Consider the following 27794-nt stretch of genomic DNA (forward strand, 5'->3'; position numbering starts at 1 on the left):
AATTCTCATTTACTATTTGTCTTAGGTGCACAGAGGTATTATGTCGACAAAGAATTCCATTTTCAAAAATTCGCGGTCACTGTTGTTCTTTTTTATGGGTATATTCTATTCGGACAGGCCAAGAGCATGTTCCAATACGGTCTTTAAGTTTAACAAGTCTTGAGCAAGTATAATATATAAAATAATACATTTTAAAATTTTCATCGTTAAGCAATACTTAGAAAAATACCTGTATACAAGTATATGGGTAAAACTATTTATGATTGGATAATAATAAAAATCTGTTATATAGATTTATTGCAAATTTAGCAGACCTGGCGACTATCACAATACTGTTGTTAAAAATGCAAATTTATTTTTAAAAGAAATATTGTGTTCCATATTTGAATATCTCAGCTACCGGCCTCGTTCACACTGGGACCCGCGAACTTACGATTTGCATACGCCACATGGGACGTGAGAAATTTTGCGACTCAAATCGCACTATTGTTGTAGATTTCATTCTCGTAATCGATTAATTGTACTTATGTAAATCAGGGTAGTTCATCTTTACTATCTACATTGATATGTAAACCTTTAGTGAGCAATTCTGGTACAAATGGCAATGATGTCTTACCGTAGAAGATTAAGATTGGTGGCATAAAAGATTTTGAATTTATCTTTTCTAATTTACCTATAGATAATATTATTAACAAGACGTAGATTTACATTAGGGGTTAAATGGAATTCGTACTCAAATTGTGTCCTAATGTAATTTAGAATATACGTTATAAATTTTAATTTTAATTATTTAATTTAGTAGTTGGTAGTTAAGTTAATTCTCCACCCATTGCTTCTAGAGGTATTTCCTATTATAAAACATATAGTTTCACTAAAAAGCACAGATAATAGCGCTAGTTTGTTAGATAGAGATTATAAGGTAGTCTTTGCCCTGTAATTGCGGATTGCTGACTGTCATGGCATATACCTATTCTAGAAGAGGCTGAACTATCAGTGTCTGTTAAAGTTTATTTCTCTTTTCTATCTCTCTTCTATTCTTTATACGAAAACATGTTTATTATCAATGAATATCTGCAATACCTATACCATTTTTTATACATTATTTTATTTAGAAAAATATTACATGTTGGACATTGTTTCTCTTCGGTTTGGTTAGTAATTATATTTAAACTAAATTAAATAACTACATTCTTTTTTGCCTATAAAAAATAACAATTTAAAAAGAAAGTATTTCCAGTTTAACCAACATTATACTATAGTCCCTTCGTTCCCATATTCTTTAGAAATAATGTAAACTTTACGACGTACAATGGAAAAAATATATAAATCCATAATTCACTAGATTCCGGTTTTACGGCCACAGTATCGTTCGTGGGAAAGTGCGATTGGAGTGACATTTGAATTGTGAAAGTCGCCCACGGGTTTTTTATTTATTTACTAACGGTAGCCCGTGTAAACACGGCTTAAGCTGCGTAGGTGCTGTAGCGATGTTACCCGCCATTTCTGTGGATACCATAGAGTAATTACATCTAGTCACTTTTTTTATTACGTAATTGGAATGACAAGCAGATGGCCCAATAGTAAGTGGTACACGTTGTCTAGATATATGCATAGCATACTGTTATCAAATTATTATATGATGCTTGTGTTACCACTCAAATTTTCCCGTTCAGAAGGACTAAGATGCCATCCGCCATCAGCCTCTGTGGCCTGTAACTTGACAGCCTCATCTTACCCAAATATCTTACAAAGTAATCTGTTTGGTTTCTGAAATAAGCGAAACTGAGGTAACCATACTGACTTTGTGGTATTTTGTTGTTGAGTTTCGTTATACTGTGTGTTTGAATTATCATTATCATTAAATGAATTATTTCTGTAAACATATTATTATACTAATAAGTGTTTATGTTTGGAATATACGTATCTATCACAAGTCCCACCCACATGGCGCACATGCCAAAAATTATCAGAGCGCACCCCCACGTAAGGGAGCATTCGCGAATCGCCCTTTTTGCCAATCAATCGCGACATCGACTCATGATTGGTTACCCTACACGTCCCAACAAATAACCAGTATAGAATTACCCCTAGTGTAAGAATCAAGTAGTGGAATTTTATACGTATTATCTAGGGCGCGGGAGGTCCACTTTGTTTGGTCGTAAAACACATATGACGTAATAAAAGTTTTATTTTCCCTTGATTTCCCTCGTTTCTCAGTTCCCGTAGGGATTCAGCCAATCAAATTTAATTCTCGATTGACGTTTCTGCGTTCCAAATTTGAATTGTATTTTTTTAATGCGGTGCCTAATTTTCGTAAAATAGATTTTATGCCAGATAGGTTTGTATCAGTGTGAGAGATTGTTGTTGAGGTTGAATCGATAATCGATTAATTCGATAAAAATAATATTCTTGAAACAAAAACTCGATAATGTTTTTATTTATATTTATTATATACATTTTATACCTAATATATGAATAGTTGTAAATGATACCTATCAGGTAGACGTTAAGAATCACATTTTTGAAACGGAAAACGCATTATAATGTTGTAAAATGTGTTTTGGAGGACAACGAAGATGATTGCAGAGGACCAAAAAAGTCCAATTGTTTAGTGCTTCATTTTTTATACGTTTATATGTATGTGGGTGTTCGATTCATTGTTGTCGAAATTTATTGCGTTATATAAAATGTATAAAACGGAAAATAATACTATTTATAAAATTAATTTATAAAAAATAAATCGGTAGGTACATTTTATTCCCCGAGGGAATTTCACAGATTTATATTTTGTTTGTTGTTACCATGAATCAACTTATTTTTTTTTACTTTTTTATCTTTTATTTTACATGAAGCATTTTAGTACAGATAATTAATTAAATTAAAAAACGAATTACATACAACAACATGTTACTACTATAACTACACTACCCTTACATACCTATACCTTTGCATATTTGGTATTTATATATAAAAAAAATGAATTTATGTGTTGCAGTTTTAGATGTTTTCTATTACATTAAAATACATGTTTTTAACAAAGAAATGTCAGAACGAAACCACTGGTCGAAACTTAATAGCTGTTGGATTTAGAATAAAAAAAGGACAAAGACGGCCGGCGTTAGATCACCTATGATTACGGAGGGTTGCACCCCCATTACATTAAAATTCTGAACCCTTTCGGCCGATTCATTATTTCTAAAACGCACCTACGTGCTCCGGCATTCACCTCGCTCAATTTTTTTATTCTACTCTCCTATTATTTTACAGTGTGACGCGTTACTTATAGTTGTGTACTAGGGTTCAATAATTTTGATACTTTCACCGTAACCTCTACCATTTATTGTATATTTATACTGCCATATTTATATATCTATTTATATACATTAATCTTAATTGTTGGGTGTGAAAATAGATATTATTATGTGTTAATGGCGTAATACTTTATTCTATATTTAATATTAGCTGTGCTGTGAAATTTATAGTCTATATGTTATTCTATTTTATAAGCTATATGTTCAGTAGTTTTTGCATGTAAGAGTAACAAACATCCGTACTTACAAACTTATTATTATACCTTTATTCTCGCCGTCGCCTACCTTTTTTAGATGAAAGATGGTCTTTCTACGTCCTCGTGATACAATCTATCTTCAAGTCAACTTGCATTAAGATGTGTTCAGCAGTTTAGGCCTAAAATGGTAATAAACAGACAGATACACTTTTGCATTTGTAATAAAAGCATGAATCTGGATATTTACTGGTAAATAATTGCCATAGCTTATAGACGCCTAAAATATTGGTGAGTGTTTTCGAATTTTATGTATTTTATCGGGACTGAATTTTATAAATATTAATTTCTCTTTAAAAACTGATCAATTGAACTTAAGAAATATTCTATTATATCTACTATATATATCTATTATATTTTTTCTAGGTTATTTAATAACGGTTGTCTATTTTCATAGACTAGGAATTGATATGATTTATTTATCGAATACTTGACTCAGAAAGATTTAGATCATCGATAAATTGACCAATAAAAAAATCTATATCAACATTGTTATTGATAGGTATTTTAGATTACATAAAAACAATAAATAATATTAATACAGTGGTTTAAAATACTTTTAATAGCCTATACCTATATATTTATTTTATAATAGCAATCAATTAGAATCAAATAGTATGTATTATTACAGAAGATGCTGATGTTTGCAGCAGACATCTTGTCAGATAATAAACGGTTTCTGTGCCTCCGGACATTAACAATTCTAGATATTATTATGTCTCGTGAATCTTGTTAAAATTACTAATAATATTAAATTTATAACTGCTTCTAAATGCAGTTATAAATTTGAAGTACATCATAATAAGTCATTATGGAATACGACTATTATACTTATAATAAAACAGCTTGTTTGCCATTCGAACACAGAATTGATAGTGTATATTTAGTACTAGCTTACCCGCGCAACTTCGTCTGCATTACACTTACTTGACATTTATCGTTATATTTCGCCCAATGTACATACTATCTTTTAAATTATAGCCTATGTGTTATTTTGATGTATAAAATCTATTACTGGAAAGTTTCATCAAAGTCCGTTCAGTAGTTTTGGCGTAACAATTTTATACAGAGATAAAAAAAACTATCAACCTCTGTGGATCGTTGTAGACAGCCCCTTGAGTCCAATGCACGGCGTTGCCACCATGACGTATCACCTCTGAATATTAATTCAGCGTTTAATACCGATAAATAATAACAAGCAAATGGACCTTTGTATTCGTTACCTTGTAGCCAGAGGTTTAGCAGAGTCCATAAAGTATTGTTTTAAGTTTTGGCAGAATAGTCAAAGTCCTTCGCATGTTTATCTTTTTTTAACATATGAATAGCATATAGGTTAGGATTACATATATCATCATTACATTACATCTTCGAGGTAGACTTTGTAAAAAGTTTTCGTGGGTACCTATGTCTCACCAATATCAGCTGTCAAGCAGCTTGCTTTATAAGAGTAGTTACAGTTAAAAGCTGCGTCCATCAGTGACCAACCATCAGGGCGCTATCAGTTTTTTAAAAGGTCCTATATATATTTAGGAAATTTTTTTGAAAATTTTTCCTACTTGTATTAAAGATCTTTATTTTATTTAAAATAAATTTTAATTCGAAAAATATTAAGACAACTTTAAATACACAAACAAATGGTAATTAAAGACGGGTAGGTAATAATCATTATTAATATAGAGAAGGTCTTTACGAATATCATTCAAACGTTTTAAATTATGTAATAATAATGACAACAATAAAAACTCTTTTTAGAGGTCAGAATTTATAAGTTCTAAAGAACACTACACATAGATTAGGGCCGCCTTATGGTTTATATCGATTTTTTACAGTAACTCTTTCGCAATTACTGACGGACATGGACATATCTTTATTTCCCTAAATATTCTGATTTCCCAAAGGAGGTTAGTACTTTTAGTAAAAACAGGTAAAGAGTGTAAATTAGACAGAATTAAATATGACAATAAAATGTGACATCTCTATAACTGACACGGTAATATAAAATATATTTTATTTAAAATTAAAAATATGTGACTTAAAATACCGTAACTTTCATGGAAACCATAAAAACGATGTCATCTAAGGAAGACTTGTTATAAAGATAACCAGCCTTCAAATGAATCATAATTCAGCCGCATTTCTGATGACATATGACCCCAGACGCATTGAGGAACACACAGACAGTTCAGATTTTGAAGAACTCGCTGCACCTGTAAATTTCAATGGAATTTCAACGATTGTATGTAAAAAAATTGCTAGAAAGCGACCTAAAATGAAGAAAAATTTTAATCATCAGGGAAATAGTCAAAGTTATAATAAAGAATATACAGGTGACAACGATGGCTATAACTTGTGTAGACAGCAACAGTATAAAAGTAATATTAATATCAGTGAAGTAAAAATAAGGTGTAACAGAAATAGTATTCACAATTTATGTTATGGGAACATTTTGTTAAATAATAAAGGCGATCATTATAATTACAAAGAAGTAAAACAAATTAAATCAAAATGTTCCTTGATGCGGCATAAATTAATACCATGTTTCTCTAATATCTTCAGTCGTACTAATAATAGCCTTAAACATATGACTACCATTGAGGAAAACCGCGTGAAAAACACATGTAAAGATACTGGTTGCCAAGCGTATTGTGCCTTGTGCAAACAGAAACAATTGAGGAAACATTACAAACAAGAACAAAGTTATTTAGTTCAACCAGTTTATACCGTCGAGGGGTGTATAGAACCTGATGCAAAAATTATCTCTTATTGGCCAAAACAAACGGGAATACCGCAAGCTACCATTAAGATTACTAGAGATATATGTTCTAATACCAGTAATAGCCTTACATCACTATTTGTAAATAATTATGATCAAATGATTCCTACAAAAGTGCAAACTTTTAGAACGGAACATAATGCAGTGGAGAAGGGATCAAGACAGGTCAAAAAGTATCGGAATAATGTTAATGAGCAGCAATGTTTAAGAAAACAAAGGTATCAAATATTTTCAACACCTGATGAAGTTCAAAGCAGGGCAATAGGTAGTTCTACTCCATATATTGTGAGCCCAACACAAAGCGTCGCAATATCAAATTCATCTGCATTTTGGGAATACGTTTTTGACAAAATTAATAAACGTTACAATATACAAAATATTGACATAAATAAAACGTCTTGTAGTAATAACACTAGTTCACAATATTGTTCAAAAGACTGTAATAAAGAAATAGATTCTAAAAATGTACCTACATTTTGTTCTGTAAAATGTGATATAGGTAGTCCTGATTCCTTATTTACTTGTAGTATTCCACCAGCAGAAAGCACTATTAACACACGTCTTTTCAAAAATGTACCCGTCGTTTCTTCATTGTCCTCCTTGCAAGACAAAAAGGACACAAAACCACGACATATACAATGTAAATGTTTTCCGGATAAAAATATGCCGAAAATAGCAACAGAGACTACGTCGTCACCTATACCAACGAACGATATAAACAGATCATGTTTAGAACCACATGATAATATTACTCAACAATTAGCCCAGAACTATAACGGTGAAATCCTTTGTGTTCATAATCCACCATGTGTTTTGATTCATGGTTGTCTTAATTTGCCTCCGTCTAAGGTACCAACAATGCCAGCCTGGTCTATGACTCAGGAAAAAAGGTCTAGTTTCTTCCAGATGTATCACAGATTTAAGAACCTAAAGAAAAATAGTAAACAGTTGACCCAATATAAAACCCCATTGATTGAACAGCAGCAATATCGTATAGAGGAAAACATTAAGAAAGGAACACAAAGTGTAAGTAATCATGATCCTCCGTGTGAGGTCGTAAGACGTTGTTACAAACCTAAATATGATTCAAAACTCGAAAATTCTTGTGTCCACGTTCCAATGTGTCAAAAAGTACCTGAATGTTTGTTAGGTAATGAAGAGCTTATAGTTACGTCGTGTCAGCACAGGCCTAAATGTATAGAGGTGCCAGTGTGTAGGAGAAACTATCTTGTATTGACTGCTAAGGACAATGTAGGGACTCAGGTCAAACCAAAGATGAAGATGATATGTCGTCACGTGCCTCCATGTATCTTGATACCAAAGTGTCTGGGGCGTCTTATGAACGAGAGTTATATCCCATATGATGCGATTCCAGGCTGTGGTCATCAGCCAATGTGTGAACTAATACCGGCATGCTGCAGAAAACCATCAAAAATGGTCTCCGTTTACTCGCAGTATCCGGCCCCTTGTCGTATAGTCTAAGACACTGTTCCACAAACTTAATGAGCAAGGTAGGTGTACTACCTACCAAATCAAATAGTTAATGGTAGTATTTAGTGGAGGAAAAATCCTATGTTGACTTAATATGTTTATTTAAACAGTATGCGTATATATTCATAATATTATTTTTTACTTAGCAAATATGGGTGTATATAGTAAGTACATTCATAACTACGATATTAGAATGAATAAATTAAACATTGAAAACTAATTTTCGAGTCTGTCATTAGGTATTCGAATATAGTTGTCGATGTCTGTAACGATTATGATCTCTTTAGTCAACTTATTTACATATCGGTATTATGATCGATGCGGCGTTACATTTGGCCTGTAATTAAGATTAATATTGGGTTTGAATCTCAAAATTCTTTTCTCATATCTCAAGTTTTATTCTTTTCTGTTAAAATATACAAGTTAGTGATAAAATATATAGTAAGCCGAAATCTAAATGGAATACTTATAAAACTGAATCATTATCACCAAGAAATTAATTTTTCATATTAATTCGATCATATGACCGTACAATTTGTATGACGATTTTAATTGTAATTTTTAATTGTGCACTTTACTTCTTTTTTTAATACAATCAATAACTTTTAGTTATTGATCGTATTAAATGTTATCATCAAAAAGAACTTTTACAACTAACCTTCATAACAAACCTGTGTACATATATGTATTAACATATATTGGATAGACCTATTAACTAGTCAATACAAAAGACACAAATATTTAGTAAAACATATTGATGTTTATAGATTAAAATAACGAAAACTATGGTTCACCAAAAACAAGTTTTCGTTATTATATTTGTAACGAAGGTATCGTTTTAATTAGTATAAATGTTACAAGTTACTCGTATGATATGCATTACATGATGTAAAGTGAACGGTCAAGTATAAACTGTTGCATACTATAAGTGTCAAAATATATGTCCTCAGCCGTATACAGTATTTTAACTACAACAACAATAATTGTAGCATCTCTTCTCATATTATTAAGATATTTTTATTTTGTATTACGATGGTCGCAATTTAACATACGGTCCATGTGATGGTAAACGGTTACCGTAACCTATGGATGTCTGAAACACCAGGAGAGTCACGTGCGTGTTGACCCTTAAGAAACTTTAATGTAACCGTCTTGAAAAACCTAAGTAAGTCTTAGTTCAATCTTTTTGGGGTCAGTCTTCAAAACTAATAAATTCTGCATATTTTGACAATTACAAGCTATACGACCACTAAATGGTAAGTGGTAACTAATTACATTTGAACAGCATCACAGACATCACGTAGTCAAGTCCACCTTTTCTAGGATTGAGTCATACCTTCATACCCTGTAATTTCTCTGGCTTATCTCATCTTTTAACTTAAACACATATTCCAAAGCAAATTATATGGTATCCATATAGATAGAAAAGTTCTGCCTTTCTTTTTATTATTACCTTTCTTTTTTATTGAGGATTTTGGTCTATTGTCTGGTGCTTAGACTTAAGCACACTGAAAAAGGGCGAGCAGAATAGGTGAATGTAATCATCTATTCTGCTCGCCCTATTCATCTATTCTGCTCGCCCTTTTTCAGAGTCCGCTATCTAGACTCATCAGAGATAAGAATTGAACTATATTCTTAGGAGTAATGGTTTTTATCTCCTCAGGATAGAGTGTAACTTTCCAAAGAAGATATTTCGTTTATACATGAGTAGTCTACATGAGATTATTGAGACTACAAATCCTTCGTTGTGTCACATAGGATGTGTAGTAAGTCCTACCTTGGTTTAAAAAATCCTAATTGAAATAATGTTATGTTCTTCTCAGAACCCTTACAACGCGAGTTCTATTCACACTTGGTCCTATTTTTGACTCATTTTAATCAGTTTCTCCTTTAAATCTTCACACATATTTACTTCATAAAAATAGGTTATTATTTATTTCAGTATTTATAAAAAATATTAAAGAAATAATGTAATGCGCCATTGAAAATTTACAATTTAATTAATGGCAAGTAATTCAATTTGAAATTCAAATACGAGACCATGGCTGGTACGAGTGTATTTTCTACAAATATCTATATCTATATGTGTATAAGAAACGAAATTATCGACATGCAATGGTCACAAAAACCGGCTTTAACTCTATAAACATTTAAAGGCAGGTTAGGAGGCATTTCCTAATCTATAGCTATACCCGCCCGAGGAATTTTATCATTTCAACCGTCTAAAAGTAGAAAACCAGTTGTAGAACGCTTGTAACAAAAAAATTCTTTTGTACACACATATTAAAATGGACCGTAGCCCCTTTACTATTCGAAATATTTTTGGTCGGCTCATGTAAAAAAGTTACGACTTTGTGCCGTTGTTGTGGGTGTGATCAAAAACTAATGAGTGGAGAACGTTGAACCTGACCAGTTTTGGTCTTTGGTAGTTTTTAGGGTTCCCTAGTTGAGTCTATTAACATACAGACGATTGTCTAATAAAAAAAAATCGTAGATACAGTTTTCAAAAAAATATTCCTTCAATTTTTATTCAAGATTTTTACACTTGACATATATGATTTGATGTCAGTAACTGTCCCATATGTAGATTCAGTATTCTGTCAAATATAAAAGATATGGTAAAAATGGCAACGTGTTAAGTCTGCCATATGTACTTTTAATTCTGTATTATGTGCATTAAAATTTTATACATAAATAAATATCATGTAATCATTTTAGATATATTTTTTGTTTTTCAGGAATGACAAACTATGACGAACCGGTGACAAATGTCGCCAAAATGCGTGAAGAGTACGCGGTTATCAAGTGATACCACTGGTACTCATGCGTAACCATTCATGAGGACTAATATGACTTGTCTCCATACCTTTTCATTTCACTGTCATATCTCATATTGGTTACTTGGTTGCTAAACAAGGTGCTGCAACACAAATTGTAGAGATGAGGGTTGTGCTGTGCTTAAAATGTCTAGTATCCTGGTGTTAAACATATTATTAGAAGGAAAACTTGTTTGCTTGTTCTTTACAGAAGAAGTAATAGACAGATTTTAATGAAATTTAGTAAACGGATAGATTATATACCGAAGTAAAACATAAGTTTTTATTGATAATAATGGAATGGTGCACCTGCCTGTGCTAGCATATATGCGTTTTGCACTGGCAGGGCAGCAGTGGGGAATGATAATCAGGGCAGTTAGCCCATCGCGAGAAATTCATAAGAAATTTATTCATGGTTTCCAGGCGAAAACGCGTGGAGGGCAACCCGACACAGTATATTGATAGCAATTTTAAATAAAACATAAGTTATATTTAGCGGAATTCAGGTAGCCACCGCTACGGGACGCAGCTAGTAAGTCAATAATTTTATATGTTCCCATTAGAAGGACAACCTATACCTCTAATGAGTAGCACCTATTTAACATACTCACCCCGTTCACATATCACTCAGCGATACTAACCAGTTTATTATTAACCTTACTGTAAACATTAATAGAGTCACTATTGGTTCAATGAATTAATTTTCAAGAAAAATAGTTCACCGACATTGTTATTAACATAAAATATGTATAGATACCACGATTTCTATAGCGACACAGCCGGGAATTCATATAATCAGATCCATCTTTAACTTTATTATGACCAACTGTGTATGCCTAAGTAGATACCTATCACTGTCGGCTTTATTTAAAATGGCATACAAGTTAAAACACAGGTCCGGCAATTATCATATTTAAACAGCATTTTAAATATTAAAACGGTCCAAGTGTAACCCATCTGTATGCTAATTAAAATTATACGTTTGTTGTTCATCTATTTCTGGCCAAATGCTCATCAGTAAATTGGTGAGTGGAGACACAGTCAGCCGCTGTGTTCATGATCGAATCTGCAGTGCATTCAGTAAAAGTGTGATGGTTTATTTCCTATTTTTATGTAAGTAGATTGGCAATGTAATTGCAATGGCAAATAAGTTAACAATCTATTTACTTGATGGTAAGTGATATATGGCATTCCGACTTTGTACTAGTCTATCACGATAAATTTCTCTACTAAAATGCCGATTTGGCTGTAAACATGTATTCAGCCAAATCACCTTTTTTCAAAGATTTTATATCCCGAAATAACAAACAAAGTAATTGAAACAAAGGTAAAAATAAGCAAAAACTTTATAGAGCTTCCTAGCTCTATAAAGTTTTAGAGATGAACACGTAGTTATATTCTATTCATTCTATATCTTCTACTTAATATGAAAAATATTTAATTGAAGACTGGGCATACTAATATCCTTGTAATGGCATTACGTGAACCAATGAAATACAGAAGGCTTGAAAGACATCATATATGAGATTTTATTCAAAAAAGCAATGTAAAATAACACTTATTAGTAATGCAAATTAAGATTAGTTTCCTTACTAGAGGTATAGTTCTCTCCCGTCAACAAATCTGCTAAAAGCTTGGTGAGTTGATTGCTAGACACGAATAAAAAAAAAAATTGAAGACTGTTGCCTATATTCGTTTGTTTTTATCTCTATACACAAAAATCTTTTATTAGTACAAACCTTACAAGCAAACAATTGTAGAACTTTAGATTTTTTTTTAGTCAACTATCTTTATTAAATATTTCATTGCAAACAAACAGAGAGTCCATATGATAAGCGGTATCCGTTGCCTATATACATGGACAGTACTACGGATATCACGTTATCATATACCATCCAGGCATTTGTGATACCATCCATACGTTGTCTTTCTGGAGGACTAAACTGTTGTGCCTTTTGTTCTGGAATTTTATTGCCCATTTAACTACTTTTACTAACCAAGCTGCTTGGAGGCTGAAATAGGTGAGAATGTGAGACAAAACGACTTTTTGTAGTCATCCACTGGTTCTTGGAGATTATTCATTATTAGCAAAAATATATATTTTCCCCCTGAAATATAAGTTTCGATACTTTCAATCTCGGTCGATATCTGGTTATTTGAAGTTTCAAACAGAAATCCACTTGCGGTATTAATTTCAATATTGTAACAATAATAAAAACGTTTTATATAATTGTTGTTATTGAATAACAATCATATAAAACCTTTTTTTTTGTTCTATTTTATAAATTTCAAAATAAATATTTCTGTGCGTTCTCTACCGATCGTCTTTTGTTTTATTGTTTTGTTGTTCTCTGCATATTATAGTATTTTACACCGGCTATAAATATTATTCATTATTGGTTTTGTATAATTTTATGTACATCGAATATTAATGATATTCTTAATTCAATGGAGTCACTAATAAATTATAATTGTTAATGAGAAGTCATTTGTCCGTTTTGGTCTAGACTGATGGGTTTGGTTGGCGTTAAATGTCATTTAATGGTACTGTTATATCATTATTAACTGTCGATGTCGTGGTCAACGCAACACTTGAAATGCCTACATTTTGCTGGTTTATTTGAAACCAATGTAACAATGGCCATCGTATCTCGATCGTATATCAAAGTACTAAATTGATCGCCTTACCTAATAAACTTACTTAATATGTTCTTATATTTAAATATTAGCTGTACTCGCCATTTCGTCTGCGTGGAATTTAACTTTTATATATTATTTTTCTAAAATAAAAGTAGCTTAAATTACTCCGTATTACATCAGCTACCTGCCAAAAAAAGTCCCGTCAAAATCAGTCCAGCTATTTCAGATTAGCCCGAACACATAGACAGACAGACAGACAGACAGACAAGAATAATAAAAAATGTTATTTTGGTTACATACGTATTTATGTTCATATGCATGTAGTAAAAAATCGTTATTTCAATATTACAAACAGACATTCCAATTTTATTTATATGTATAGACGTATATCCTCACAACCAAGTATTAAATTTGTAAAATTGTATGGATAAGGTGTGCACACCCATAATATTTTTTTTATAATAAAGCTTAAAAATACCGTAAATTAAATGACATTTGACACGTGTGTGCTAAATGTTATTTAATTAATTAAATGTACATTTAGTCTTTGACAGTAGAATCTTTATTACGTATACAACTAAAATTTTAAAATATTATAATATAATTTCGATCTCTGTGTGACAGAACAAGAGAAATAAAAAGAAATGCATCTTAATCAGATATTATATAATGATATACATAAATTTTATATTTTCATAATAGTGAAGTTAATAAGAAAAATGTTAGAATTTTATTAGTCTGTATTTTTAACTAAAAATAATAACGTACTATTTATGTTGTCTGTATTTACTTTATCTATGATTTTTTTGTATAAGTAGAATTGTTAACAATTATATAAAGTTTAATTCCATACAAACTTATAAAAGTAATAGTGTATTAATGTATATCTCTGTTTGATATTTCATTGATAGAAACACCATTAACAAACCAAAATAAATCGAGGAAAAGTCGGTAGGCTCGCCCTCTACCACTTTCTATTTAAATGTATTCAGGAAAATGTAGCAATATCAAGTGTTGCAGTCACCACGTCATCGAGACAGTTGACAATACTTCTGACTACCCCGTTCAACCCTATAGACACATGCTTAAGCACAAAACCTTACTTTGCATCACGTACACAAGCGAAGCATCCAGTAACAAAGTTTTTATTAAACATAGTTATTTAAGTACGTACAAGTATATATTTCCACAACTTTCAGCAAAAAAAAAAAACTTTTTTATGATTGTCGATAGATAGCTGGAGGAGATAAAAACTATCGAGAACTACCTTAGAATATCCTTCAATTCTTGTCCAAGATGAGAAGAAAAAGGGCGTGCACAATAGAATAAAAAGAATATTGATGGATGGATGTTTGTGACTTTTTCACGCAAAAGCTACTTAAGGGATTTTGATGAAACTTTACAGTCATCATCATTGTCTTGCCTTTATCCCATTATTTGGGGTCGGCGCAGTATGTCATTCTCTTCCACTGCTCTCTATCAGTCGTCATATCTAAACATACTCTTCTTTTATTCATATCATGTTTCACACAATCCATCCATCTTTTCTTAGGGCGTCCCTTCCTTTTACATCTTTATATTGATGAAACTTTACAGTAATATAGCTTATACAACAGAATAACGTATAAGCTGTAAACTTCATGCGGACGAAACCGCGGCCACAGTTAGTTTCTCAATAATTTTGAAAAGTTCACACAGTTAAACATTACTTGCGAAAGTATTTTGTATGTTTGCGTGTTTAGTGTGCATATTTTGCTGTATAACTTGTGTGAAAAACGACTATGACGAGTCATTTTTTGGAACACTTTACTACTTTGTTAGTTCATTGCCGACTTTTAGTTTTGTATTTACAGTAAAGTTTAATAAGAGTTCTCAATTTAATAGAATTTTCTTTGTATTTTATGTGATATCTACGTAACTCTGGGTGAGATATTAATTATATTGTTTTTTAACATCGAGAGGTTTTACGCTTGTGTTGATCTCCTAAACTAAATGTTACGTAAGGTACGTACCTCATATAATTGTCACTTTGGCCTTCAGATGGTTACCTTTGACTATATTGCTGGTGAATAATTTTCAAAATTTAACGTAGCACTATATTCTAGAATTATTGCAATAAGAAACTACTTATTCTAAAAAAAATCTTATATTAATACACACAAAAAACTTGTTACATATTTTTAATAAGCACAATGACGATCTTGGTGATCTAGCGGCTTTGCGCATTGCCTTACATCCGATGGTAGCGGGTTCGATTACTCGCTCATGCAAGTTGTATCATTACAAACATTTGTATTTATGAGTATGATTGTGTATATCGGTGTTTTCTATGTATATTCTATATGTATTTACGAATAAATGTATTTATTTAGTTGTCTAATACCCACAACACAAGATCTGCTTAGCTTGCTTAGCATCTAGTCTCACTAGATGGCGCTGTGTGAATTGTCCTGCGATGATTATTATTATTATACATTTCAGTGTTTTTTACCGACATTTTAAGTTAAATATGTAAATAAACACACATTTGCGTATTCAAACAAACAAGATGGTAAACAGTAGTTATCTTGTCTCTATGTTTACATAAACGAGTGATAATTACACGATTACACTTCAATATGTTATTAATAATGTTTATTATATCATATAATGTATATAACATATAATACTATATGTATTTATATATTACTTTGTTATATATAAGTTTAGATAACCCCGGACCGATTTCGTGGTGGTAAATTTTGCTCATATATTTGGAATCGGTAGGTATAAGTATTTATAACGATAAACTACCAATTAGTCATTATAATACACAGTATTGTTCCAGATTGTTTATGGTGAAGTGTATATTTATACATTTAGTTTTTTTTTATAGGGGCAAACGAACTTGCCGCTCACCTGATGAAATGAAATGACATTGTTTATTTTGCGAGGAATGTGGTGTGCACCAGTGATGTTAGGGAGCTCCGTAACCGTAACCGAATCCGTAATTAAAGTTTTGGATAATATCGGATAGGGGCGGAGCCTAATTGAGACACGTTATGTAAACATTTTAATGGCTATTTGTATTTTTATTTTGAAATTCCTTAAAAAAATCTTATCCGAAACTTACGGATAATTCGAAATTTCATATCCATAACATCCCTAGTGTGCACAGTGGTTATAAAATGGGTACATAAGGTTCCATACAATTCGCCTTATGTGAATACATGCAAAATTTTATATTGGTTATGCTTCTGTAATGATGGTGACTGATTACCGCCGCCCATGAGCAACACCAGGGGAATTGCAAGTCGTTGCCGGACTTTTAAGAAGGAATAAGCTCTTTTCTTGAAGGTTTTAATATCGTTCGGAAATACTATTGCTGGATAGTGGTTTTGAGTATCTGCTTTTATCACTGTAGTAATGAAACAAACAAACATACCGTCAAATTGGTATTGTAGATGGAGTAATAAAGAGGAACTCTCTATTGATGTTGACGGCCTTGGTGGTCTAGCGATAAATCGCTACCACTTTACTTCTGATGGTCGCGGATTCGGTTTCTAGCACGGGTATTGGTTGGGTGTTTTCAATGTATATTAAGTATGTATAAACAAAAAATGTATCTATATTCAGATATCAGTATATATATCAGTTGTCTAGTACTAATAACACAAGCTATTCTTAGTTTGTGACTAGATGGCGCTGTGTAAGTTGTCTTAAAATATGATTATTACGATTCTGATGAGGTTAGTTGTGAAAGCAATACTTGTAGCCAAAATTTCGCTGGATATATTTGAATCCACGTAGCAATATTCAAGTTTTAGTATTGTTTTTTTTTTGATATGTTTTTTAATAAAGTTTTCTTCATCGGAGTGTCAATCAGAAACAGACGCACAAAGATTTTGGTGTCAAACAAATTTGAACTCATAACCTCTTGGAATAAACCGACCACTAGGCTAGGATACGTACACACGTCACTCAACTAATATAGTTAAGAAAAAAATAGTAAATTAGTTTGAGAAAAAAATAGCAAATTTCTGTCGTTATCCTACTATTGACTAATAAATAAAACATTATATGAAGACTGCTGTTGTTTTATAAGTGCTGATAACTAATAAATTATAAACGCCACATGACAATGTTTAGCAATGATATTTATTTATTTATTGTCTATTGAATAATAATCGTAATTTGATGAAAAACTGAACTCCGTGCTGAAGAAAGATTCATCCGAGAAAATAGTAGAAGAAAAATCTGCAGTCTAAATAGTACTTAAACGCACATAATAACGTAATACATAGAACGAGATATCAATCAGTAAAATGATTTAATAAGTTCCGATTTGATTTAAAAACTATTTACAATTTTACATTGTTTAAAACTAGATTGAGTATATATTTTTTTAATAAGTGTTACTATTCCATAGATGATTATTATAATGATGACCATAGAGACTTTAGTTGACCAATTTACTCTATGCTTGCTGATTATTATATATATTAATTCAGATGTATAAATAAAAAATAACTATTGTACAAAAGGCGGAGTGAACATGTCTTTAATAATAACTAGCTACTCACCCCGGCTTCGCACGGGTGTACATGTATTATATATATAACCCTTCATCTTGAATCACTCTATTTGTTAAAAAACCGCTTCAAAATCCGTTGCGTTGTTTTAAAGATTTAAGTATCCATAGGGACGGACAGACAGCGACAGCGACTTTATTTTATACTATGTAATAATAATGTTTATAAATAATTCGTCAACCATTATTGAAACTGCAAGAACTACATCCAGAATCAAAACACATATTACGGACAATATACAAATGTAAATGATAATATAAGTCTTCTTTCTTCTTCTTATGTCTTCTTTTTCTTTAAGCATTAAATACCGTAGAAGTTTGGCAAACCCAAGAGCACGGTATGAAGTTCCTACAGGTCATCATACGTAGGAACTCTATACCTCGCTAGTGGCAATCACCAGGAGATCTTCTTTCTCTTCTTACTCGTTATCTTTAGTGATTTTCTATTTTCATCTTCTTTCTTGATTGTTCGATGTCCCTGTGCTAACGATGATATTTCTTAATAGCATATTGAAAGAAATTTTAAGTAGGTACAAAATATTTTTAGATCTTAAATAGACAATTATATTATTACAGAATATTATTATAGAATAAGTACACAAATTTCATATATGACATATATTATTAATAAAATATATAAACAACAACAAAAAACAGCATAATTTAGACATTACTGCAATATTCTAAATAATGCATCACATAACTTATTTAAAACTACAACACACATTATGAAGAATCACAATTAAAAGCATAATAAACAACAATTATTTTCATTACACTAGTATTATATCATATGAACAAAGTATTTTACATTCCCTGTATCCAGCAATATTAAAATAGCAACCAACAAACGATTTAGAATGCAAAAATGTTCGCATCGGAAGCAAACAGCTGTAGGCTGTGCCCCCATAATTAATTTCGTAGTTGCTCGCAATTAACATAATTTATCCTAAAGGAGGGATTTAAGAAGATAACTTTCAACCCTTCAAGGTATGCTAATTTTTATAAACGCCCGTGGGAAACGCGGTAGTCGAATTTGCATAAGAAATTCGAGTTAAGGGCTAGGTACATTAAATACAGTAGCAAAATTTTATTATTATGAAAATGCCTGGGAATCGAATAAGGAAGTTGCCGCCGCGGATTTGTACTGTAACAAATTTATTTTTATTCAAATTTTAATTTGTAAAGATGTGAACTGACGTACTTTTGTGCGGTTCGGGTTGAATTTATAATTTCATTTTCGCTTGATTTGTATTTATTGCTGTATAAATATATTATACAAATATAGACAGGGACTTCTCTAGGTGTGTGTGTTTTAGTACCAAGCAGCTTGTTTTGTAAAATAAGTAAATCTGTAAAATTTTACGGCTTTGGCGGTCTAGCGGTTTATTTCCGATGGTTGCATGTTCAATTCCTTGCACGGAAATATTTGAATCCATAAGTATGATTGTTTGTATTGGTATGGGTGTTTTCTATGTATATTAAAATATCGGTTTAGAGTTTTTAAAAAACAGTTTTTTTTACCGACATCTGGAAAGCGAAGTTGTATAAAAAATTAACAAAGACTCAATACACTGTTATACCCATTACATTTTAATTATGAAACTTTGTTGTAACAAACGCTAATAAAAGCGTTAATTCAATTGGCACTAAAAGTTACACCTATCTTAAGGTACAGTCAGCAACAACATTCAATAACATGCAAATTAAATTAACTCAAGTTAATATAAGTCTGTATCTTGACTTTTAGGCTAAGTTAATATAAAAAGTAAACCATTTACCTAGATGTAAAAAAGAGACGTCAAAATCAGTTTCGAATTTTAATCTATAATGGATTTTCAAACCAGAAAATTATACATAATACATTAATAAAATCACAAAAAACAATCATTGTCATCCAACGCGGCACATCGAGGCAGCGTACCCAAGATACTGACAGCGTTGCCTTTTTGAATGGCCATGCTTAGCCTTTGAACAAAGTAGCTACCAGAGACAATTTTAATTAAAAGTCAAATATCAGAAGACAAGCAAATGCGTAGTTCTGTTAATATTTGAAAGTTGTATGTTATAAATGTTGCATCAAATTTTTCTTATCAACTGTACTCACACGTGTTCTTTAAAGTTCAATTTTAATGAGGCATAACAAAAGGCAAGCGATTCATATGTCGGCACCCTACTTGTAATTAGGTTGACGACGGGCGGTAGAAACCAACATATACTGACCCCCGACATCTACAAAAACTTGCTTTTTAATAAGGCCACAGATAACGTATTACTCAGTTGTAATTAGGCGACAGAAAGTGTATAATGTCATCTACAATATTAAAAATAATATTCGTATTAGTTACTTTATATACTACTACCATATATTGGCTTCACCCGGGTGGACTCTTGACTTTGTGAAGTAATATAGGACTTTTACCTCAAAACCAGACGAAGTCGTGAGTAACTTGCTAGTTTTCAAATGTTTGAAGAACTATTAATATATTTAAGATGATATGCCGCTGTCTGTTCGCTTATATCTTTTAAATTACGCAACAGATTTTAATGCAGTTTCAGTAATAGATAGAGTGGTTCAAGAGGAATATTTATATGTATAATACATGCGTGTTATAGTATAAGGACAAGCTGAGAATTTCAAAGATTTGTTACCAAGACGAGTTATCGACTCGTATAATTTTAATCAGTCTGAAATAATGTGTTTTTTAAATAGAAGTTTTCTCAAATCCGTATAGTAATTCTCTGTCTTACTCTCTGTAATTATGCAATTATTAGTACAAACTAGTTTTAACTCGCGACTTCAACAGCCTGATCGAAGTTGATCGGACTTATGAACATTAAAACCTCTTTTTACTTAGTATTAGGTATGTACTCGTACATATGTGCATTCGTGAGATGAAAGTACACAATAATATTATTTACATTACATTATTATATAACTTTTTCATCCCATAACATGTCGTTTACCTTTAAAGGGATCAAGAGATAACAAATAACTGAACAAATTCATTTTAGACACAGTTGAAATTTTCTAAAACTTATTTACGTCTTATTTTCGGTATTTTTATTATGCGACAAAACGCTTTGCAAAACAAACACCTAACGAAACCTAAAAACAACTAACGAAGTATAAAAAATTATCACACTAGATTTTTGTAAACAATCCGTCATTTTATTATAGTCATTCATAGTCTGACTCGTTATTCTTATTATCATAAAAACAAATTTGAAAATATTATTCAAAATTATGAATTTAGCTGTTTACTTTATTGCATCTTTGTTTAATACGTTTTCTTTTCTGTTGGTATACCCTTTATGATTTTATGATGATAATGTTGAATAAAAGTCATGAAAGCTGATGGAAATAATAAAAGTATTGTGTATAACTGTAAATGAATACTGAAGATAGCATTATAAAGGTAGCAAGGGTACAGACGAGTCGCCTCCAAATCCCACTCATTTTAAGGATTTGCAGTTGAAATTAGTTCGCAAATCTGAGGCTTACCAACCCCCGTTACAGATGTAGATGAGAAAGGGATGTAGATAAATAACCCTAGCGGGGATTTACGCGTTTCAACCCACGTTTCTTATACGGGAGAAGAAAGTTTGTTGTCGCCGTGAAAGTAACGTATAACACTATTAATCCAATTTCCGAGGTCCAACTCCAACTAAATATGTATGAACGTCTCTATTCAAACGCCACGCAACATCGCACAATAAGTGTGCCTACACACGACACACACACGCACACGCGTACACACATAGTAAACGGTCTACACACGACCCTAAAATCAGTTGCGATAATAACGCTGGACAATTCATACAGCGCCATCTAGTACTGAGCTATGCATAATAGACAAGCGAAAGAAATACTTAAATAGATTTTTTTGTAAATGCATACATAATTCACATAGAAAATAATCATACTCAAGACTACAATTTTTTGGATCATACGAGGAATCGAAACCGCGATCATCGAAACTAAGGCACTAAATCACTTGACCACCGAAACCGTCAAATAAAGGAGTAATGGTGCGGAGCACCATAGATCGCCTTGAGTTTAGGCAAATCTTTTGAGCTATATTGTCTAGGAAGCATTTTGGCCTCGTGTGTAAAGAAACCGATATTGTCCCAGATTTTAAGGACGTGTGTAGACCGTTTTACTCGAGTAAACGGAATCCGTAGAAACGTGATAGGCAGAACGCTTGCGTGTCTGTCAGTAGTTTAGTTCTATATCTACGGCTGACACGGCGCTGCGAATGTCCAATAAATACGTGTTTGTTGCGTATGTTAGTTTACCATAGAGCTTGACTTTCGAAATGGCTGTGCGCGTTATGATTCCTTTGCCTAGTTACATTTATTTTAAAAATAAACGCACGTGTAGTGAAAATGCACAGTTCGCGTCGCTTACAACAAAATATTATTTTTATGATTCTGCGATACCTACTTTTTTCGAGTGGCATATTTAAAAGAATTTACTCACATATGGGAGAGACTTATGACCAGCAGTGGATTGCAATGAGCTAATGATGACTTGCATAGTGTAATTTTGAAACAAAATGTCATTTAAAGTATAATATTTTTGTGGCAAAATGTGTAAAGCTTTTATTTTAAACAACCACTTTAGTTTGGGTTCATTGCTCAAAAGCCCGGTGACAGCTCTTATAAAACGTAGTGTTAATTGCTCTGTGGTTAGTGCCGCTCAGACCCTCGTTACTTACAACAAAATAAATTTTATTTGAAACTGTTTAACGATTCTTGAATTATACATATAAGCCTATTGCTTAGAATGTTGTGTAGAATAATTTTGGAAGTATATGTTAACAGAAGTGCAGTCTGTACATTTAAACTGTATGTATTTATTTACTCAGTGTTGCCAACATGCCGACGAAGAGAAATGGACTGTACAACTGTGACAACTGGCGATTAATCGATAGAATAGTAAATAAATAATTCAAAATGCGTAAGGACAAAAAGCAAGTCGCTGGGTTGTTTTGACTGCATAATTATCTTTAGTGACGCGGCGTTGAGTTAATGTGGCAGCCAATTTATTACCCTACAAGGTAACATTTTATATAGAGCGATATGCGCCATTTGAGCTCGGAAAAAGTGGTCTCTTGCCAAAAGTCATTGCATGCATTTATACCTACGTTTATATGACATTTCCTGCGCATTCCATATTCAAATTTTATAGACGCAATTATGAACATTGTATCTCTTAAAACAGAGAAGTTTATTGCATATACTGAGAACCTTATACCTACTATGATAAATATAAAATTTTATGTACTACGTTTTAGGTATAGTATTTATAAAATGACTATATATATCTGCTTCGGTGAATACTGGTCAAAAGTATGTAATATACCTACTCAGTTACCCGCGACATTTGGTGTTTTTTTTTTAATTAAAAGTTAGATATCCGTCATCGTAATACATCGCGGGTATATTTCTTTAAGATATACTTCACATTAAAAATAATACTATGAAGAATCTATCTATATATTAAATATAATTTTAATCGTTCCAATATATTTTATATGCTAAAGAGAATAAACATCCTTAATAAATATATTAATAGAATTTATATGAAAATTATTATAGGTTATAGAGAATAGAAGAAATATTTGAAGCGTAGATACTTTTAAATATTTATAATTACCGACTGAATTTATTACAAGCAGCTAATTATAACAATAATTCTGCAAAGGTTCAATGCACTTATAATTTTAAAATAGATTAATTATCTTGCTTATTATGTTTTAACTGAAACTGTAACCACACACGCAGATTATAGTAGTTACAAAACTAACCACAAGGGTTAAAGCTAAACGTTCAGTGTAATTATGTGTTAAGTTGCACTTGAAATTCTCAAGTTGCTTTGTTTCGCCCGGCCGTTTTATTTTGAGTTATGGCGTTGTTTCGACGTAGAATGCACTCGTTATTTGTCGGGCCGCTAAAATGCACACAGTCGTTTTCGGTTTATTTCAGGGAGGCGGTTAATGGCTGCATTTTAATGGCCATTTCGTACGTTATGTTACGTTTATGGTTGCTAATAAAAATGTAAAAGTACATAAGTGATATTTTTGTACTTACGCCCCTCGTTGTGTTTACAATCTCAGTTTGAAATCATCATATGACTGTTTCAGCAGGTACGTTTATTTGTAATTCATATTAAATATATTTTGTCGGTCTGTTTGTTACTTTTTTCATATTTTACAATCATAAAAATAATTACATATTTATAAAAATTTCAATGTAATTTGTAGGAAATAAAGCATTAATCGCTGACGTGTTATTTGCTCATTTGTATAAAGTTCAAATTATCAATCTATATCCATTTTCTACTGTTATCTATATAAAAACCGTATATCGTAGAACATATGGTCCAAGATTATAGGGTTTTTATATACAATTTACATGCCTTCATATTATTAGGTACACATTTCAAAGTTTTCAAATTCCAATTTCAAGAGTTATAATCACAAATTTCATAGAAACTATTGCAACGGGAGGGATCTGTACGACAACGGAAATATACCATTACGGTGCCCTCTAGCACACACACATGCGCGGCGCACGGGGCGATTACCCCACGAATTATCCCCAGGGGTAATTTTTACCCCATCATCGAACGCGTCGCCACCCACTCGACTCATCATTCGATATTTGAATTAGTTATGAGCAATTTCGTAATTCGAGTTTTTATTTATTTAATTCGATTTTGCGGTGCTTTTGGTTAGTGTAATATCTTAAAAACTAGTTTTAAATTGTGGTTTTGCCACTAAATTATAATATTATTTATTAATCTGTATGATATTGTTTATCTATATGCCAAATAGTATTCAAATCCACATACAAATATTTAGGTACTCTTGAATTGAAACTTTTATTGGGATTGTTGAGAATTTTACATTCATTATGTTTTAACAATATATAAAAATCGTGCAGTGTACTTGTGTTGTTGTTTCTGAGAAAATAGATAAATATACATTTTATCTTCATCATATAAAATAATTGTGTACTTAGAACACAATGCATTTTTTTTAAATATGAAATATATTTTTATAAGTATATAATTAGGGACAATGAAAACCTATCTGTCTACCTCATCTAAGATTACAGTCGCGTAACTATTTATTTTATTTATTTATATGCGATTTTTATATAAATATGTATTTACTAGCCTTTTTTTAAATCCTAACTTTTAAAATAAATAATAATAACATTAAAAAAAAATTGTATTTATATTCTGATTTTTTTCAAAGACGCACAATGTGCCTATTACTTATTTTTTGTGTGGTGTATGTTAGCTTGTAGTATTTATAAGTTTCTATATTATTCATCTAACATAAGTACTCTTGTGGGAACAATAACAAATGGTTTACACACTACACTAGTAATTTAGTTGTCGAAAACAGTTGTGCAATTCAAAGTCGTAATAAAATTTGGTTTATTTTAAACGATAACACAAGATTCAAACGTCTGTTTAGATTATTTATTCAATTCTACGACAAAATAAAAAAAAAAAAAAATAGGAAATCTTATGGTCACACCATAAATATAAATATTTGAAGACAACTATAAAACTCCATATTCGTAGCCCACACATCGATTAAACGCCCAAAGGGGAAAACTGCGGCTATAAATTATATTCAATATTCGTTTATTATCACCATCCCATTCGCACCTACGTAATCTAAAAGGAATAGAATACTGCTACTCACTATACGTGCACACATTCGCACACGTACGGACATACACTGCTAATTTGTTTTGACATATCTAAACGAACGACCACTTTTCCCGCCTACAAGTTGCCCGCGCTCGGAACTTTTATAGGGGATTCGAAATTCAAATATTTAAAAAAATATATTTCGTATTGTTAATGGTCGAGAGGTTATAATCGACTGGCCGGTACGAATTTAGGACACGCTCATTGGGTTTTATTGTTAGGAGCGTACACGATTGAGTTTTCGCATATCTATTGTTTGGCCCTTTCACATTTTTTGCCCTTTGTAGTTCAAAACGCGAGATGCTAAGGGCGATCCCCTATAACGCGTGCCGTATGAGATGTATTGCTCTTTATCACATAAAAATATTACGTGGTCGATCAATAAATAGAGCAGTAAGTATCTCGATTATTGTTTCGATTACGATTGAAGTTTAATTTTATCGATTTAAGTTTAAAAAGTAATAAGTGCTCCGTACGTGAATATCATGATTATTTAAATTTGAGTAGTAGTAAGTCACAATTGTACTATGAACTATTCTACAATTTTTGTAGAATTAATCACATATTTCAGACAAGTCAAAATTCTATCTATATCACGAGATGTATATGAAGAGGTTTTTCCTCTCTCTCACATATACCAGCAAATAAGTAATCTATGACCGAACACGAGTGGGTAGTCTACAACCAAAATACAGATTTATAATCTGTTACATTATAAAGCAAGCTGCTGGCAGCTTAACTAAGTGAGACTGAGACCCATCCAAACATCATTTTACAGTATACTACTAGTAGATATATAACATATATCTACAATATATTATTTGACGAAGACAACTTTGTACCCTAGTCTCTCTCTTGTATGTGTCAGAGATAAAGTTACATTCTATTAGTGAAGTCGTTAAAGAAGAAGTGTAAAATGTATGTTTACATTTCGAAAGATTATGTTAAACTTTTCTTCAAATAGAAATTCTAAATTAGTGTCTAAATAGGTCGGTGCGGCAGTGATGGGAAGCCTGGAAGCGCAGCAACTACGTGCATAGACAGTAATATGTGTCATTAGCGAGTCCAATAGAAGTCGACTAATTATTACAAAATACGTAACACCAGGGTCCCCGGGGCACAATGCACAAAGACATCTATTGTGTAACCCAACAATAGCGTGACTCATGACGGACCGAAAGACAATGAAACCGACGCTCTTCTAGGGCCCGTATAAGGCCGATATGCATAACGGCAATCGCAGGCATTAAAAACTAAATTCATAATAAGTTAGTACTTAAAGCACTATAGAAAAACATTTGAAAACACTCACGGCAAAATTAACAGCGGCTCGGGTCGACAACCTGAAACAAAAGAATACAAAATTAGTATTGTTAAGATAAAATTGTATGCAACAGAAATTAATAATTTAAAAATACAACATGAGCGGCACTGGCCGCTTATAAAAATGCAGCCGTGAATGAGATAAAGAGCAAAAAGCGTGAGTAAATAAAGGAAAAAAAATATAAATCAATCGCACGAAAAGAAAACCCATCAATCAGCAAAGTCATAATGCAACATTTAAATGTGGAATGATTTTTTGTTCGCAGTTCAAAATCCGCGCGACCTTGCCTCGGTCAACTGCGGACGGTGTATCCTAGTCGAAATATTTGTATCTAACCACGATGCTTTTTATAATCTACATTTTTTGCATCCGCTAACTTAACAATAGAATGCTAGCTATTTACATAGTTAACGATGTTACAATGGAGGTCGCGAAAGTATCCAAACTACTAGATATATTTTACGAATCAGTCAACTAGAATAGGTTAATATGGATCGAAGACTGTAATTACAAGTATAAACTTAAATTAAAAGTGAATCGAAAATCGCACTGGATATCATTCAATAATACTTACATTCTATACAATAATTTATAACAAACAATTTACTCGTACACGCAAATTGCGGTTTTTATTTAGATTTTAGTGAACGTTAATGTCCTATGTGTCACATTGAACGCGCGGTAGTCGCACGATACCGGGGAGATGACAAACGACGGACAATCACTGTAATACGAAATGACTGAGGTGGTTGTCACAGTACGTTTGGAACTTTGGAACGAACCTTTTATTGTGGTTATTTTGTTAGGAACAACACGACGTGAGTCAGACATGGGTTTGATAGGTACTGGCCGTTTTTGCATTAACGATGATTTTGCAATA

At 32.0% G+C, this 27794-nt stretch overlaps 1 protein-coding gene across 1 annotated transcript; it reads left to right on the top strand.

The window, feature by feature from the left end:
* The first annotated feature begins 5544 nt into the window (after window positions 1-5544).
* On the top strand, window positions 5545-10971 carry LOC131854567 (uncharacterized). Its single transcript, XM_059205685.1, has 2 exons — window positions 5545-7849; window positions 10568-10971. Exon 1 carries the CDS (start codon window positions 5679-5681, stop codon window positions 7818-7820), a length of 2142 nt encoding a protein of 713 aa, XP_059061668.1. The 5' UTR covers window positions 5545-5678; the 3' UTR covers window positions 7821-7849; window positions 10568-10971.
* The last annotated feature ends 16823 nt before the right edge of the window (window positions 10972-27794 follow it).

This window comes from Achroia grisella, unplaced genomic scaffold, assembly GCF_030625045.1.
Source record: "Achroia grisella isolate CSIRO2021 unplaced genomic scaffold, CSIRO_AGI_Agris_v1 utg1239, whole genome shotgun sequence".
NCBI classification, from domain to species: domain Eukaryota; kingdom Metazoa; phylum Arthropoda; class Insecta; order Lepidoptera; family Pyralidae; genus Achroia; species Achroia grisella.